The sequence below is a fragment of the Trachurus trachurus genome (genome assembly GCF_905171665.1).
Source record: "Trachurus trachurus genome assembly, chromosome: 15".
Classification (NCBI taxonomy): domain Eukaryota; kingdom Metazoa; phylum Chordata; class Actinopteri; order Carangiformes; family Carangidae; genus Trachurus; species Trachurus trachurus.
Genome location: NC_139906.1, coordinates 17,564,400 through 17,580,543, shown reverse-complemented (window position 1 = coordinate 17,580,543; position 16,144 = coordinate 17,564,400). Strand labels below are relative to the sequence as shown.

Sequence of the window (16,144 nt, the reverse complement as noted above, 5' to 3'; positions counted from 1 at the left end):
TAAATCTACAACGATTTGTGTCTTTCAGCGTCGTAAACTGATAATAGAGTGTGGCGGGCCCAGCGGGAAAAAGCACAGTTTTGTAACAGAAACCTCAAAAATAGCACAGTACCTTCTGAACCTCTGCTCAGCACAGCACAAGTTTCATAGCGAGATGACGTCACGACAACTTAACCACACCATGATACCAGGTATGAAACTCATAGTGATCGGTTGGAGGGTGTTAACTTTGATTTCATATTGAAATAAATGAGCTCACAAAGGTGATAAACCAAGAATGACACCTGATTCCTTTCTGCTTTCTCCAGATGAACACATGGATAAGTACATGTCTGTCTATCGGGGTCGTAACATGGACCTGAAGCGGATGTCCTGCTCCGAGGGCATGTTGAACCACGTAGGTCTGACACCGGGTCAGCCGGACTCCCTCTCCAAGTCCTGCGATGACCTGACGGCCAAGCTGGAGGCTCGCCTCCGCCAGCAGAGAGAGATGAGGAGGGAGATGAGCAGGGACCTGAACAAGGAGCTCCCTGAAACAGGAGACCTCAGGGACATGAAGCACCGACAGTGTTGGAGGTGGGGATGATGATGATGGTTACATTCATATTCTCATCATGGAGGGATTGAAGGGACGTGGCTAAATGCAGCTGTGCATGTGTTGTAGCACTCCAGAGCCGATTCCCAGGATGATGTCCAGTGTGTCGCTACAGAAGCAGGACTCTGATGCCTCCTCTTCTGTACGAGGTGAGGATGTCACCTATATTTAAACTCTTAAACTTTTTGTGTTAACAAATACACATCATACATTCATACATACATACATGTCAGAACTGAGCTGGGTAAAATGTCCTTCTCTCACAATGCACCTTACACATGGAACAAGCTGCAGAAAATCTTAAAGTTAGCATCTCTCCCATCAGTGCAGCAGTTCAAAATCCTCTTCTCAAACCTGGTTTCACTGGATTGCAATTGTTTTATTTGTACCTGATCATGATTGTTTGACTGTGTTAACCTTTCTTACTTGTTTCCTAATATTTTCGTATGTAAACTCTCATTCTTCTTTGCTGTATTTGTTGTTCTCTCGCCACCACTGTAAATGAGGACTTTTCCTCAATGGTCTTCGAGAATAAATAAAGGTTAAAATACACAAAATAACTAAAACCAACACACCTCTATGTGAGAGGGGCATTATCTCTATATATCGCTGAATTGTAAAAAAATAAATACGAAATGACCTGTGACCTTTGTTATGACTATGTGAGCTCCAACTATACACAGACAGTCACCATACAGTTGATGTGCATATCATTTGAATGTTTATAATGATACCCCAGCCGTCAGTCAAACAAGTGCACTGAGAAACAGTGATTAATACTTATTCTTTAATCCTGAGCTCTTATGGTGACATCTGAGCTCGTTGTTCGTACCCTGATCCAGCCAGCAGGGGCCTCTCTCTGTGTGTAGTTGTCCAAAGACATGTAGATGAGGCGATTTGGACGCTCTGAATTACTCATAAGTCTTAGTGTCTCTGTGACCTTTAACACAATGGAAAATATGTAAATCAGTGGACAATCTGTGAAACATGCCTTGTCAATGGGCTTTTTCTGTAGATACACCAACCATGACCCCACCAGAGAGAGAGATTGTCTGCGTGAGCCTGAAGAAAGACCCCAAACTGGGCTTTGGTGAGTTTGTTAAGCTTAATCTAACGGTGAACTTGTATGTAAAATTAATGAGCACAGCACCACGAGACCTTTGTCTTCCTCTCTGGTCCTGTTTCAGGCTTTGTAATAGTAGGAGAGGACAATACAGGTAAACTCGACCTTGGGATCTTTATTGCTTCCATTGTGCCTGATGGACCCGCGGACAGAGATGGACGAATCAAACCCGGTAAGCAGCAGCGCCGATGATGAACAACGGATGAACACAGAGGCTAAACTTTAGACTTTTTTTATTGATTCATTGATTGTTTGGTTTTTTTTCCAGGTGGACGTCTCATCTCCCTGAACAAGACCAGTCTGGAAGGAGTAACATTCAGTGATGCTGCAGCCATCTTACAGAACAGCCCTGACGAGGTGGAGCTCATCGTGTCCCAGCCCAAACGTAAGATCTCTGCATGCAAAGTTTCATAAATCACTGTCAAACGATCACAGTGTGTAGCAGTGACACCTAATCCAGCCTCAGTGTGAACTCATCTCTTCATCTCTCATGGTTGTTTGCCCATCAGAGTCTCTGAAGGACAGACATAGCTCCTTGAGTCAAAGTACTCTGGGTTTGGCACTGGAGAGGAGCTTTGGCTCTCAGACCACGCTGAGTGGCACCGAGTACCGTCCCGGTGTGGAGGAGCTGGAGGAGGCCATCAGTCTGTCCAGCATGGCAACCCCGAAGCAGAGCAGGAGGCTTCACATTCCTGTCGTCAGAATACACGACGCCCAGGTCAGAGACAGGGCTGTGGGTTAGAGATAAGTGGCTTTGTTTCCATGGAAGCACAATTATCAACATGAGGTTGAAGAGTTCAACCAGAGCTAATTGTTAAAGGGATTAAGCGCTCTGATTAATGTGATAGGACTTTTGTGTGGCTGTCATTCACCGGCTTTAGAAGTGTCCTAAAAAAAAACACTCTCATTTAATCCGTTATGATTCAAAATCTGTACTTTTGTCTTTCATTCATTTATTAACTAACATTGTGATCAAAGTACAGAAGATTATGTTACTTCAACAAAGTAGGGACATTATTTGATTGGATTAACAATATCGATTTAACCACAGATGGGTTATTAAAACAACACTGTTCTCTGTATTCCTGTATTTATTCTTACAGTTCAGTTTACCTTTCTCTTGCTCTCTTTCAGGATGCGTGTTCCAGGTCGCCGTCCATTATAAGTCTGAAAACTGGCGAGCGGTTCACAGTGGAGCTGAAGAAAAGTAATGGTAGTCTCGGCATCAGTGTCGCTGTGAGTGAATCATTTCCCTTTTACTGTACCTCATACTTCTTTATAGAAGTTTAGGTTAGTGTGACTAAAGAAGAACAGCGAGTGTCTAGATAGACAGATCAAGACATGTTGCCATATTAAAAGCCAAGTAAATAGTGCCAAGAACGTAGTGACTTTGTTGCCTTGTGTTACATCATCTCAGCCAAACCGATTTAAAGGACTGAACGGGACAGGCCAATAGGTAACAAGCTACGATGCAGCTGAGTCAGTGTGAGTAGGGTTATTTGAGTCCTGCAACGGTGACTTATGACTTTTTTTGTCGTGTTTCTTGCCAACAGGGGGGAACAAACACTAATGTGCGATTTGGAGGAGTCTACATCAAGAACCTGGTGCTGGGAGGCGCCGCAGAGCAGGACGGGCGCATTCAGATTGGTAGACTTTTCATTTCTGATGATCAAGTTGGCTGCTGAAAACACAAACAAAGTTTCTGTTAAGGGTTGATCCCTCGCAACTTCTGGTTGAATGGAGGAAACAGGAGCTAAAGTCATTGATTTGCAATTACAAATGACTACCACCAGCATCATCAGCATCAAAGGATAGTATAATAAAAACAGAGAGTTGGAACTACATATAAAAAGTGACTAGATGTAGATTAAATAATGAGCCTGTGGCCCCTACAATCTACGACGGCGTAGCCAAGCTGTTGGATTTAAATATTATACTGCCATTCATTTGTTTTCCTTTTTTTCATTTTATTTTGTCAGTCATTTGTTTGCCAGTGCGTGTGTATGTTACTGGAGCATTGTGCAGTGTCTGTGTCTGCTCAGTTCATGCTTCAGTGAACAGGAACGACTGTTAGATTTGTTGACGTGCCCATCAACCACACACACACACACACACACACACACACACACACACACACACACACACACAGGCGCGCACACATACACACAAACCGTTTGGTGTGTGTTGATGTTGCTAATGATGATGAGATTTGTGTTTGTGCATATGACAGGTGACAGACTGCTGGAGGTTGATGGGTCCAACCTGAGGGGCGTGACTCACCAACAAGCTGTCGAGTGCCTGAAGAAGACTGGAGAGGTACACACACACACACACACACACACACACACACACACAACCACAAACATGAAGTAAAACACAATTACACACAGATATACCAAGTCATATACTGTAGTTGATGATATGATATGATTGTTACCATTACAATGTGTCCACTGTAAATTATGTTTATGTTATGTAAGGGAATAGGGAGTATTCAGATATTTTCAGGTTCAGGTTTTACTTCCCATCCTCATTACCCAAGATTTTAACTGGTTTTACTCACTTAGATTCTGTGCATCATAATACACTTGTTTTATTTGAGCTATAAACTATTGAACATATACTGAGGGTTTATGCGTATCTGTTCCTTATAGGTGGTGAACCTGCAGTTGGAAAGGGAGCCCACTGTTATCTTGGAGCCCAGACCGGACTCACCCTGCCCCCTCTTGGCCCACAGTTCGTCATACACACAGCCCCCCAGGACTGAGGTCTCCGTGGAAACGACCTTGAGTGGTCGAGCCAAGGACTACAGCTTTGTTACCGATGGTGAGAGGGGAGAGGAAGGGGTAAATACACTCACAAAAGTGGAAAAAAAAAACGATAGACTGTCAGGCACACACACACACACACACAGTTGCATGCACAGCCCAGAGGTGACTGTGAGTCATCTGACAGCTACATTGTGGTTGCTGTCAGAGTCATCCAGGGCTGACACTGCCTCAGTCCCCCGAGACAGCCTGTGCTGAAACCTTGAAGCTGCCTGTTCACTGCCTGAGCTGAGTTAAAGGGATAGTCTCTCTTTCTCTTGTACCTTTATACTGGAAACAGAACAAACATGTGAGTCGGTAAAAAATATATATATTTCTGCAAAAATAACTACTTGGGTGTTGTGCTGGAGGGATTGATGAACATTTTCTTGATCAAAAAGTACCAAATCTGAAGCCACACTACAGATTAACGATTACACAACACACATTAATGCCCCGACGCTCCCCTCCGTCTCTTCGTATTCCCAGAGAACACCCATGAAGTGGTGCTGAAGAAGAGTTTGTCCGGCCTCGGATTCAGCTTCTACATCTCGCAGCTGACCTCGGGGCCAGACCGAGGGAGCTTGGTCCGCATCAAACGTCTGTTCCCGGGTCAGCCAGCGCTAGAGAGTGGCCTGCTGCGAGAGGGAGATGTCATTCTGTCGGTCAACAGAGAGCCAGTCAAGGACCTCTCATACCAGGTAGGGTTTGGGATATACGTATAAGATGATTATTCATCCTCACACATTTATACCAGTGCATTTACAACCAGTGATTTCTTATTTTATTGTGGTTGTAGATTTGTTTCTTCATTTGTTCCTAAATTGGAACAGGGACATAAAAAGTAGATACACAATGTGGTCAAGATATTTTAAGTGTAAAAAAGTGTTGAAACTTTGAGCACTAATGGCAGCATGGTAGTAGATGACAGTTTTGTGTGTGAATAAATAATTGTGAATGGGGCTAGAAAGTATCTGAGCAGCAGCTCGGCCCTGCTGTTTCTTAAGGTCTTGGCCATGTCATTGGTCCACTAATCCTTTAATCTCATAGTACTGGAAATAGCAAGCTGCTTGTGTCATGGCGTTTGATGTGTCATTTAATCTTTTGTGTGCTGCCAAGGAGTTACAGTGGTATTCACACAGGGGCATTTAAACGTACAGCAACTAAATAGATTTCGAGCTATATCCAGTCATTGCTGTACACACGCTATTTTGTTGTTGTTGTGTCAGAGGGTTTTGTTCCTGCTGCGCGGAGCTCCGTCTGAAGTTCATCTGCTGATCTGCCGACCAGGTCCTGGAGTACTGTACGATCCAGACGACAACACACTGGTGAGCTCACATGCACACAAGCGCTCACATCCACTGTGAACAAAACACCTGAGTTAGACCCGGTAATCCAGACTGTCTCACCTCCTGTAGAGTCCTGCACCTGTCCGTGAGTTTCGATCCCGGTCTCTGGACATCCGACTAGGAGAGGACTACAGCCAGCTCCTCAAGTTTCAATATGACATCAACATAATTTCCCAGAAGTTAGCCCCCACCCAGGACGAAGACCTGACCAACACAGAGGAGAAGAACTCAGAGCCTTGTGCAGATTCAGTTCTCCTGAAGAACCGGGACGGCCAGGAAAGAGAAGTGCGGCCCACCCAGACTCCTCCCTCTGCCCCTCGCTCACCGCCCTCGCCCACGTCACCTACGTCGCCTCCATCGCCGGTCTCGCCGGCATCACCCGCCTCGCCAGCATCGCCCGCCTCACCGGCCTCCCCCGCCCGTGGCTCTCCGCCGGCTAAACCACAGTCACGACCGACCACCAGGAGTCCAGAGGAACAACAGGAAGTGGAAGCAAAGGAGAAGAAAAAGGACGGAGGAGAGGAGGCTGCGAGGAGGTCGAGTTCAACCGTGATGCTTATGGACATCTGTCCTAAAACCGCTTCAAACGCAGTATATGCCAGGTAATGTTTTAGATGTTGAGACATAAGAAAACTATCACATATCATCACATCCTATGTTGTGACCTGAAGTTCCAATTTAAAAAGTTTTTATTCACGTGTTGACACAAAATAGAACCACAAACCGCTGCAGCAGCATTTCTTCAACAATGGATGTAACTTGAAACTGTTCTGAAATCAAACCAGCTCCAAAATGAGTCTCCCATTTCCAGTCATACTTGGAAATCTCCAGTAATTTAGACATTTTAAAAAATATAATTATAAAATGATGATAATGAGTAAAATTAGTATTTTAATTTTCCCTTATTCTTCCTATAAATTATGCGTTATTAAAACTTATGGAATAGCAAAACTGATGCCAACTTTTTTGTCATTTTATTTACTTATATATGTGTCTATCACATTCCTAGTTTAATATCCATAGCTTGCAATCAGAGCTCTTGCTGCTGCACCTGTTTTGGCATTAAGGATAGAAAGCATGATTCAAAGCGTAATGTACATAGTGTGTGCTGTTTGTTTATGTGCAGTGGAATCAGAGAGGAGGCAGATGGGAGTGTGACCTACTGCCTCATGGGAAATGGACTAACTATAATGGCAGATGAAGAGTACCTGACCATCAGTTCCACCCTGGAGCCTCCTCACAGCTTTCCTCCCAGTGTGACCACTCACACCCCGGTCACATCCCGGGGTTCCCAAACCTCCAACAGCTCGTCTGGTTTCAGTTCTCAGAACCCAAACTTCGGCCCCAACGTCCCCACAACGTCCGTCTCTCCCCTCGACCTCCCGTCTGACACCCCGACCACGTGCTCCCTCACCCACCCGTCTCAGCCCCTCACAACGCAGCCGCCCAAAGCCAAGCATCACCCGATCCAGCAGGGGCTTCTTCCAAGTCACTACAAAGCCTTTTCCAAGAACATTCGGCCCGTGGTGCCTCCACCCCAGCCCCCTGCTCTGCCGCTGACCCCCATCACCGCTCAGATCATCTCCTCTGTGCCTCCCTGTGTCAGTCCGCCTGTCCCGGCGCTGACGCCCACAGTGCTCCCCCCTCCAGCCCAGAGCCACACTCAGCCGAGGGAGGAGCCGGAGAAGAAAGAGATGGAATATAAGGACATCGATGATGACGACGAGGTAGACGAGGAGGAGGAAGAGAGTCGAAGAAAGGCAAGTTTGTCACATTTCCTGCTCTCTGCTCATTTTTTTTTTATCAGGTTTACTTGTGATAAATCATTGATGAAACTTGATTAATGAATACGATTTTGCAATTAACAATAATATAAATAAAGTTGAACAGGTGTCAAGAAATTCTTTAAAATTGTATGTATTTTCTGTCTGTATAATGATGCATGTCTTTCACTTTCTCCATAATTTCTCCTTTTCTCCGCAAATACAAACCATTTGTTATTGATTGGTGACCACTGACAAGTTGGGGCATCCCTAAATTTGACAGAAATGAAAAACGGTTTTGAAAAAACATTAACTGTTGTGATGAATAACTGAGGTAATTTTTGTCTGTTCATGACTGTTAATTGTATCTTTGCCCGTCAGGGATTGGTAAAAGAGTTTGAACTCACGGTGGTTCTGACCAAGTCCAGAAGTGGAAGCTTTGGCTTCACCATCACACGAAGCAAACTGGACAACTGCTACTACATACAGGAAATCCTGGACAACCCAGCCAAGGCAGATGGACGTCTGAGGGCAGGAGACAGACTTGTTACAGTATGTATAAACATATGTATTTGTACATTTATGTTGATTTAAAAATGTAAATGGACACCAGTGATTCCAACATTTATATACAGCACTTTTTTTTATTTGGCATCTTGCCTAAAGACTATATAAGTATCTACTCTATGAGCTTTACTATTTGACTGTGAACTATTCTTTTTTTTCTGTCATTTGTCTCCAGGTAAATGGACACGATGTTACTAGTGTGGCGGATGATGTTGCCATGACAATTCTCAGGTCTTCTCCGAGAAGACTGAGCATGACGCTGGGCAGGGCGGTTACCAACCTGGTGGCGCCACCGCCCTGCGACAGCCTGCCTGACGTTGTTCTGTACAAGACGCCTTCAGGACAGCTCGGTGGGACCACACGCCACATCAAACTGCTCTCTCTCTCTTTCTCTCTGTTTGTACTGAGTTGCATCTTTGTGCCTGCACTCCTCAGGTATAAAGCTGACAGGAGGCATTGGCAGCAAATGGCAGGGCATCTACTGTCTGGAGGTGGTGCCAGGCTCCCCAGCCAGCGAGGAGGGGAGCGTCCAACGCAATGACAAGATCCTGTACATCTGTGGCAGGTGCACGCTGGGCATGACCCTGGAGGATGCAGTCAAAGCCTGTGAGATCGCTCCTCGTAAAGTTAAACTTAAAGTCATTAGGTATGTGCCCTCAATGGCGGAGGAGATAGAAAGTGATCAGGTGTTTGTGTACGTGTGAATGACTCGACTGTGTCTGTGACAGAGAGGAGCAGCCAGTGACCCCCAAGGCCAAGTGGAATGGTAAGCGCCTCTGAAAGGATCTATGGATGGTTTCACCTGCTTGACTTAACACTAGGACACATGAAGAGAAATGTTTGGCCGTTATATGCACTGACGGATTGCTTAGAAACCAGATATGTTTTCAGCCAAACAATGATAACTGAAGTTCAATCATTACCAGAAAGTGTTAGAGATCTGAGAAGGACAGGTAATAACTTGTCTTTTTTAAGATGTCGGGCCTGCCATAAAAAAACAGCTGCTTCCTTGTACAATCTATAGTTGTGTGTTTCAGGACACTTTTTTTTCTCTCATAGGTCTGTTTGACTGGAAAAAGGATAAGAAGTCCTACGCTCGTTTCGAAGAGTCCGTCTCTCCAGAGAGAGACTCTCCTGTTGAAGAGGGTGAGTTTTTTCTTTCTCTCCCTCATTTCTCCCTCTGTTTATTTCCTCTCTTATTTTCTCTCCATCGGCATGTTCTATCAGCACCGAAACTGGTTTCCTCTCAGCCTTTCGCTTGTCGTCCTATTGTGCGCGTGAAGCCGGAGCTCGGTGCTGAGAGATAGTTCTCTTTGCAGCTGTGTGTGTGTGATCTGAATGCTGACAGACAGATCCTGGGCTCTCACGGCAGGATTAATAATTAGCAAGCCTCTGGCCCTCCACTGGTGTATTAGGCTGCACGGCCAAAGGCATCATACGCACGCACACACACACACACACACACACACACACACACACACACACACACACACACACTCAAACACAGGCAGTGCCATACAGTCAGTGGTCTATAGGGCAGGAAGCTCAGTTGCCTGGTGACAGTGCATGCAGCGGTAAGGGACAGTGGACAGGGTCACTTTGAAAAGACCAACCTTGTTCACCTGTCATAGAAGAGACGCACCCATCAACACTTCTCTTTCAAAATGGCCGAAGAGGTGGGAGGTTGGTGTGTGTTGCTTTTTTTTTTTTTTTGTCGGCGTGTCTGTTTTGGACGGTCGGATGGAGACTGGTGCTGCCGGAAACATCTCCACTATAAATTTGACTTGCGATATCTTTGTGAGATGTTTTGTCTGCTCTGGTCTCTAATTCTCTGGCCTCTCTACTGTTTTTTTCAGCTGAACCTGTGTATAGGACTGCTGGTAAATTTCGATGCCTCTCTCTCACCCAAGAACAGGACGTAAGTTTCTGAACATATTATTTATATTTGTCCAAAAGCTCATTCCTTTCTCCTGCCAGCTCTGTGTTTGAAGTGTCTGTTGAAACACACACTGTAATATGAGTCTACTGTGAGTCAATCTGCGAATGCGTTCTCTCCTGGGGAGCAGGTGGGGTCATTGTCTGCATGTGTGTGCATGTGTGTGTGTGTGTGTGTGTGTGTGTGCGTGTGTGTGTGTGTCTATCTGTCTGTCTGTCAGGCTTTGTTTCATATGATTTGTTCTTTTTAAGACAATATGAAAGTACTTTACTGAAGAACATAAGTTGTTGTGGTGACTGGAATTCATGATTGCTCCAAACTCTTGTTTTCTTTCTCCTTCTTTTCCCTCTGGTTTCTTTCCCCTGCAGAGTTGCATCATGCAAGTAGAGTTCAAAAAACCAGAGGGAGGAGGCCTCGGCTTCGCTTTGGTTGGAGGAACCAATGGCAGCATGCTCAGAGTGAGGGAGATTTGCTCTGGTGGAGTAGCTGAGCAGGACGGTCGGCTGAGAGTGGGGGATATTTTATTAGAGGTAACAAGCCATCACACCTCTTGACTGTTTTATTACCCCTCTTGTGAGGGAAAACTCTAACACTCAGTGTGTATGCTCCAGGTGAACGGTGTGATTGTGTCCGGCCTGAGCCACAGCAAGGTGGTGGATATCCTGCGTAAAGCTGAGGGCACAGTGCAGCTCACCATCTGCAGAGACATCATGCCCCTGACCTACTCTGAATCACCCACACCGCCCAACATGTCCGCTCAGACTGAAGCTATTCTAGCTGAGCAGCCGGCTCCTGATACCTGCTCCTCACCTGACATCATGCTGAACCGGCCAGCTGAGCATCCCCATGGTATGATCTCATATTATGAATTTGTAGAAAGTTGATACTTGATACTAGTTTTAAATTTAACTGAATTGTAGACCCTAAAATGTATTATTCAGAGCTGAAAACACACAAGTTATGTGACACACACAGTTAATATAAACCTTGAGTTATCTCAATGGGCACCATTAAAGGGATAGTTCAACATTTTGTCAAACTGGCCCATTGCCATAATCCTTATAGTTTTAGGAGTAGGTTTGTTACCTTTAATTGTCGGTGCAAGCTATTTTTAGAACAGCGGAGCAGAGCCGCGAGCTGCTCAGAGCTACGCTACGGACGCTATTGGGATTTCTTGGTTTCCCTCATCAAACTCATCAAATACACAATCAACAACTCCAAAACGCTCTCAAGTTGTGACCTGTACATTCACCACACTATGAGATAATAAAGGAACGTTAATAGACGGAGTTGTTTTAGAGGTAAATTCATGCAAAACTGCTGATGCGCGTTCCTGTCGGGGGCAAGCAGTCTCTGCATTTGCCACGAAAACAACTCAGTCTCGTAACGTTCTGTTATTATCTCATAATTTGCCAAAATGTTGAACTATCCCTTTAAGAGACCTTATTGTGCATTGAAATGTACTGTTTCAGAAGTGACCTCAGATCCTGTGGCTAAAGAAATAGGTGTTGTCCTAACTTCGCCACCACCTCCTCCACGTCGCCTGACTGTGGTAACAGATGAGACTGCAATGCAGGTAACCAAAACAATCACAACCACACACACTCAAGTCCATGAATAGTGTCATGATTAATGTCTAATCTTTTCTTCAGTTTCAATCATACCCCTCCTTGACTCTTTACTAACATCTACTACTAACATCTTGCCCCTCCCGTCTGTTGCCTCCTCTGCCTGCTTGTCCGTGGACCAGGAGAGCTGTAACAGCACCCCTTCTCATCAAGCTTGCTGCCCATCTCTCAATGTCACTGACATGTTGCATGGAGCCTCTGACAGGTAGTAACTTACCAAACTACTCTCCTCTTGGATTCTCCTATTGTTTCTCCTCTCCTGTGCTCTTCCACACCTTTGTCCTCCACCTTCTCCTTTTGTTTAGGTGTTCTGCAGTTCCACTTTTAACCACAAGGAGGAAGCAGAGAGCAATAAATGAAACGAAACACCTCCTTGGGATTAATGCTGTTGCTTATGGACAGTGAACCCTAATAAGAGAGGAAAAATAGTGTGGCAGTTAGGAAGTGTGATAGCACCAATCTCTGTAGCTTCAAAACAAAAGGTATATGGTAGACGTACAGAGATATTTTAGCCTCTTGTCTATACTGTATTTTAGGTGGAAAAGTCGCAGGGAAAGGAAGCTCAGCCTTGCATGATTTCATCCCCTCCTACCGAAGAGTAAAAATGGTCTGGTCTCACCCCTGCCCCCTGACTCCCCCAGGAAACAAATTGTGACCAAACTTTTGGACCAGTCCTGCAAAGACATCCGGAAAATGCAGTCAGACAGCTGGAGCAGTGAAGAAGATGATGATGATGTATTTGATGTCACCAATCAGGAAATGAACTCACCCCAAACAGGTTTCTATTCCAGTGCTATTTGTGCTAATGAGTGAAAAATTACATCCAACCTGAGCCACACAAACAAACCATATCCCTCTCTTTTATGCTTTTCTTTCCTCAGGCCCACCCATAGTATCAGAGGAGGAACTGGCCAGTTTAGCTCTCATTAGCCCAGCAAAGAGCAGCCAGTATTCAGGCTCCAGGGTCAAGGCTCTGATCCAGATTCTGCAGCATCAACTGGACCAGCAGGAACTGGTCAAAGAGTTTATGGTGTGTACTATGTCATTCATATCAAGCCAGTTAATGTGCATATTTAACAGTTGGTGTAATTCATAGCTGTAAAATTGCCTTAACTAAGGGTAAAATTACACATTGACCAATTAATGTGCCATTTAACCGTTCCTGACGTTGATCATTATAAAAAAAAATCCAATAGAGAGGAATTTATTACACACTGAAAGAAAGACAGCAAAAACACACACACATAGATACTCAGTCATGATTAAGACGTGGATGTGGATCACTCTTATGGAGAGACATACTGTGATCCAGCTGCACTGTGTTTCAGTATATAGTGATTACACATTATTGCTGATTTCAGGCTCTGGAGCATCTGAAGCCCTCTGACAACTGCCTGGTGGGAAAAGCCCCTGAAAACCGAGAGAAGAACCGCTACAGAGACATCCTGCCCTGTAAGTCTGGAAGAGGAATCTTAACTGCTGCTACTTTCTCCATTTGTTCAAACCCCAGTTCTTCATTCTGTGTTTCCCAGTTTTTATTACTGGTGGGCTTAAGCTTGTAAAAGCTGGATAGCCACAAACTTGACGTTTATAGGAGAGTCTGTTTGTTATCACTTCTCTTAGCTGCTCGGTTCAGGATGACTGTAAGGCCTATACTGAAGGGAGCGGAGATATTTGTTTACAACACTTAAAGTCATTACTGCGCAGCAAATCACTTCTCACATTAGTATCAGTATTTCACTGGTGCTGCACTTAAATACTTTGACTCAGCCAAGTATGTGATGATGAAGTAAATGTAAATGTTACCAACCTTGTAATTATCTGGGATTTATGGTTTTAATAAATGAAGCAGGAACAAATAATGTTACAAGATCTCTCATCAGGATGAATTTCAGGAGGTAAAATACAGAAGATGAAAGGACGAACTTCACAAGAGATATGTGTTTTGATATAATGCTTCAATTGTGGTTAACACTGATGATACTGACCAAAACAAGCAGGGAAACAGAACACATGTGCACGCAAGCAGCATTGCTGTCTCCAGCCCCCAGAGTCTGCTGGGGTGAAAGGAGTCAGAGTTGAGATGAATGAGTGCGATGAAAAGGATAGTGACCCCCAGTGGATTATCACTGCACCTCACCATACGCCCTGTTGGCTGCAGCCTGTTAACAACTGCTGTTTGTGCAAGTGGTTCAGAGAAAAAAGGGGGCATGGTATGTGCCGATCTGATGCGTTGCTTGTAGCCTTTAACTTTTCTGTTCAGCATAGCCAGATTTCCAGTCTGTGGCTTTTTTGACCTCACAAGCAGGAGGTGGGGGAAGCGAACCCAAAAAACATTCCGCTTTCGGTCTATCACCCCTCTCATCACCAACAAACTTCTTCACAGCACTCGTTTGTTGAGCACAACTCCAGACCTCAGAGATGTTTGCTCGGCCTTATTTACTGTACTCTTGGCTGGTGTGCTTCAGGCAAAACAGCCAGGGAGGAGTGTTTGTTGTTTATAATCAGGAAATCAATGGATGTATCAAACATGGAGAAAAAGTAAGGAATGTCGTTCATGCAGTGAAGCACTCTCACATAAAAACACAAGAGGTTTAGGGTGTCTTCTCCTATTTTTTTCCCCCCGTAGATGACAAAACACGTGTTGCCATCGGAGAGAACCAGGACTACATCAACGCCAGCTACATCCGCATGCAAGTTGGCGATGAAGAGTTCTTCTACATCTCCTGCCAGGGCCCTCTGCCCGCCACTGTGTCAGCCTTTTGGCAGATGATCTGGGAAAATAAATCTGACATCATTGCCATGATGACCCAGGAAGTGGAGAGGGGAAGGATCAAATGTCACAAGTACTGGCCAGTGAAGATGGGCGTGCCTTTGGACACTGGCAGGTACAAGCTTCACCTGGAGAACCAGCAGTACCTGGAGTACTTTCACATTAAGGTCATCCGCATGGTGGAGACAGAGGTGAGAGAGGAGTAGCTATACCCGCCTGCTGTCAGTCACATTGATGACACTGGTTTACTCTAAACTCTTTAATGCAATGATTCAACTCACTCTTATTTCAGACTGGCGAGACTCGTTTTGTTCGTCACCTGAAGTTCACACACTGGCCTGACCACGGTGTGCCACAGTGCTCTGAGCAGCTGGTTCGCTTCATCCGCTACCTGAGAGCGGTGCACCACAAGGGGCCGCTCACCGTTCACTGCAGCGCCGGCATCGGACGCACGGGGGTTCTCATCTGCACTGACATCATCCTCAATCTCATTGAGAACGATTTACCTGTGAGTAGAGGCCAGTTTGTTTAACGGTTCATTTATTGTACCATATTTGTATTTTTAACGATGCAAATGTTATGATTCTAGGTAAATTGGCTGATTAGGATGACAACCCTGTTATTCTTTGCACAGTAGTCTCCAAAAACTAAATCCTTCTGACTTTGGCGATCCTTTTTCGTAGTTTTTGAGGATGAATTGCTATGAAATTTATCTCAAAAATTCCCGGGCGCATGACGTCTGTCCGACTACCCATTTCTCCGACCACCCATTTCTCCGACTCCGACCATACATTTCTTTATTTTTGCATCATCAGTCCGACCTCCCACTTCTCCGACTTAAGTAGCCCTAACCCTTAACCTTACCCTAACTAACCTCAACACTGTAGAATGGGTAGTCGGAGAAATGAGCCGTCGGACTTGTGGGCAGTCGGACTGACGTATGCTCCCCAAAATTCCCTCCCAGGATGAAATGTAATGTGCCAAACTGAGACCAAACTAAACATAAACACATTAGCACTTTCATTGTTAGCTCACTGATGTTAGTATTAAGCTCAGCGTCTCATGCTAAATGCTAGCATGCTAATGCGCCAGACAAATATGGTAAAGATTGTCCCTAATAAACATCAACATATTGGCACTATATTGTTAGCATGTTGGTGTTAGTATTTAGCTCAAAGTCTTACCTACACAGAGCTGCTAGAATGACAGTAAACTCTTTATCCAGAGAGTCTACTCAATTAATTAAAAATATCATTAAAAATAAAGTACAGCCGTGGACTTGTTCACACACATGTTGTGGTTGCTCCTCACAACCTTCTTTCTCTTCCTTTAGATTAATGTGAGTGACGTCGTAAAAGAGATGAGACTTCAGCGGCATGGGATGATACAAACCAAGGTCAGTGTCAAAGTTCAAAGGTCAAGCTTCTTCTTTTTTTTAAAAAAAAAGGCAGTTCCCAAAAGCTAGATCCGGCCTTTGTCTCTCTCGTTTCAGGAACAATACCTCTTCTGCTACAAAGTCTGGTTGGAGGTTTTACAGGGCATTTTACAGCTTCATGGCAACCAATGGCAACCGGAAAGTCCTCGAGACCACAAAGTAGTTTGA

General features: G+C 44.8%; 1 protein-coding gene across 1 annotated transcript in view; it reads left to right on the top strand.

Annotated features, from left to right (window-relative positions):
• The window catches only part of ptpn20 (protein tyrosine phosphatase non-receptor type 20), a gene marked incomplete at its 3' end in the record, with an annotated part of 26,846 nt that extends 10,702 nt beyond the window's left edge, over positions 1-16,144 (top strand). The window contains exons 16-47 of the mRNA XM_083988507.1: positions 29-191; positions 309-576; positions 665-744; positions 1,611-1,685; positions 1,783-1,890; positions 1,987-2,103; positions 2,228-2,436; positions 2,853-2,954; positions 3,272-3,365; positions 3,949-4,034; positions 4,373-4,544; positions 5,015-5,226; positions 5,755-5,853; positions 5,944-6,476; positions 7,001-7,634; positions 8,019-8,189; positions 8,380-8,554; positions 8,640-8,850; positions 8,933-8,970; positions 9,264-9,350; positions 10,061-10,122; positions 10,509-10,670; positions 10,752-10,989; positions 11,613-11,716; positions 11,891-11,973; positions 12,410-12,546; positions 12,650-12,798; positions 13,130-13,220; positions 14,398-14,732; positions 14,834-15,049; positions 15,875-15,937; positions 16,034-16,144. Coding sequence (XP_083844633.1) covers positions 29-191; positions 309-576; positions 665-744; positions 1,611-1,685; positions 1,783-1,890; positions 1,987-2,103; positions 2,228-2,436; positions 2,853-2,954; positions 3,272-3,365; positions 3,949-4,034; positions 4,373-4,544; positions 5,015-5,226; positions 5,755-5,853; positions 5,944-6,476; positions 7,001-7,634; positions 8,019-8,189; positions 8,380-8,554; positions 8,640-8,850; positions 8,933-8,970; positions 9,264-9,350; positions 10,061-10,122; positions 10,509-10,670; positions 10,752-10,989; positions 11,613-11,716; positions 11,891-11,973; positions 12,410-12,546; positions 12,650-12,798; positions 13,130-13,220; positions 14,398-14,732; positions 14,834-15,049; positions 15,875-15,937; positions 16,034-16,144 — 5,385 coding nt within the window. The remainder of the gene's footprint in view (positions 1-28; positions 192-308; positions 577-664; positions 745-1,610; positions 1,686-1,782; positions 1,891-1,986; positions 2,104-2,227; positions 2,437-2,852; positions 2,955-3,271; positions 3,366-3,948; positions 4,035-4,372; positions 4,545-5,014; positions 5,227-5,754; positions 5,854-5,943; positions 6,477-7,000; positions 7,635-8,018; positions 8,190-8,379; positions 8,555-8,639; positions 8,851-8,932; positions 8,971-9,263; positions 9,351-10,060; positions 10,123-10,508; positions 10,671-10,751; positions 10,990-11,612; positions 11,717-11,890; positions 11,974-12,409; positions 12,547-12,649; positions 12,799-13,129; positions 13,221-14,397; positions 14,733-14,833; positions 15,050-15,874; positions 15,938-16,033) is intronic.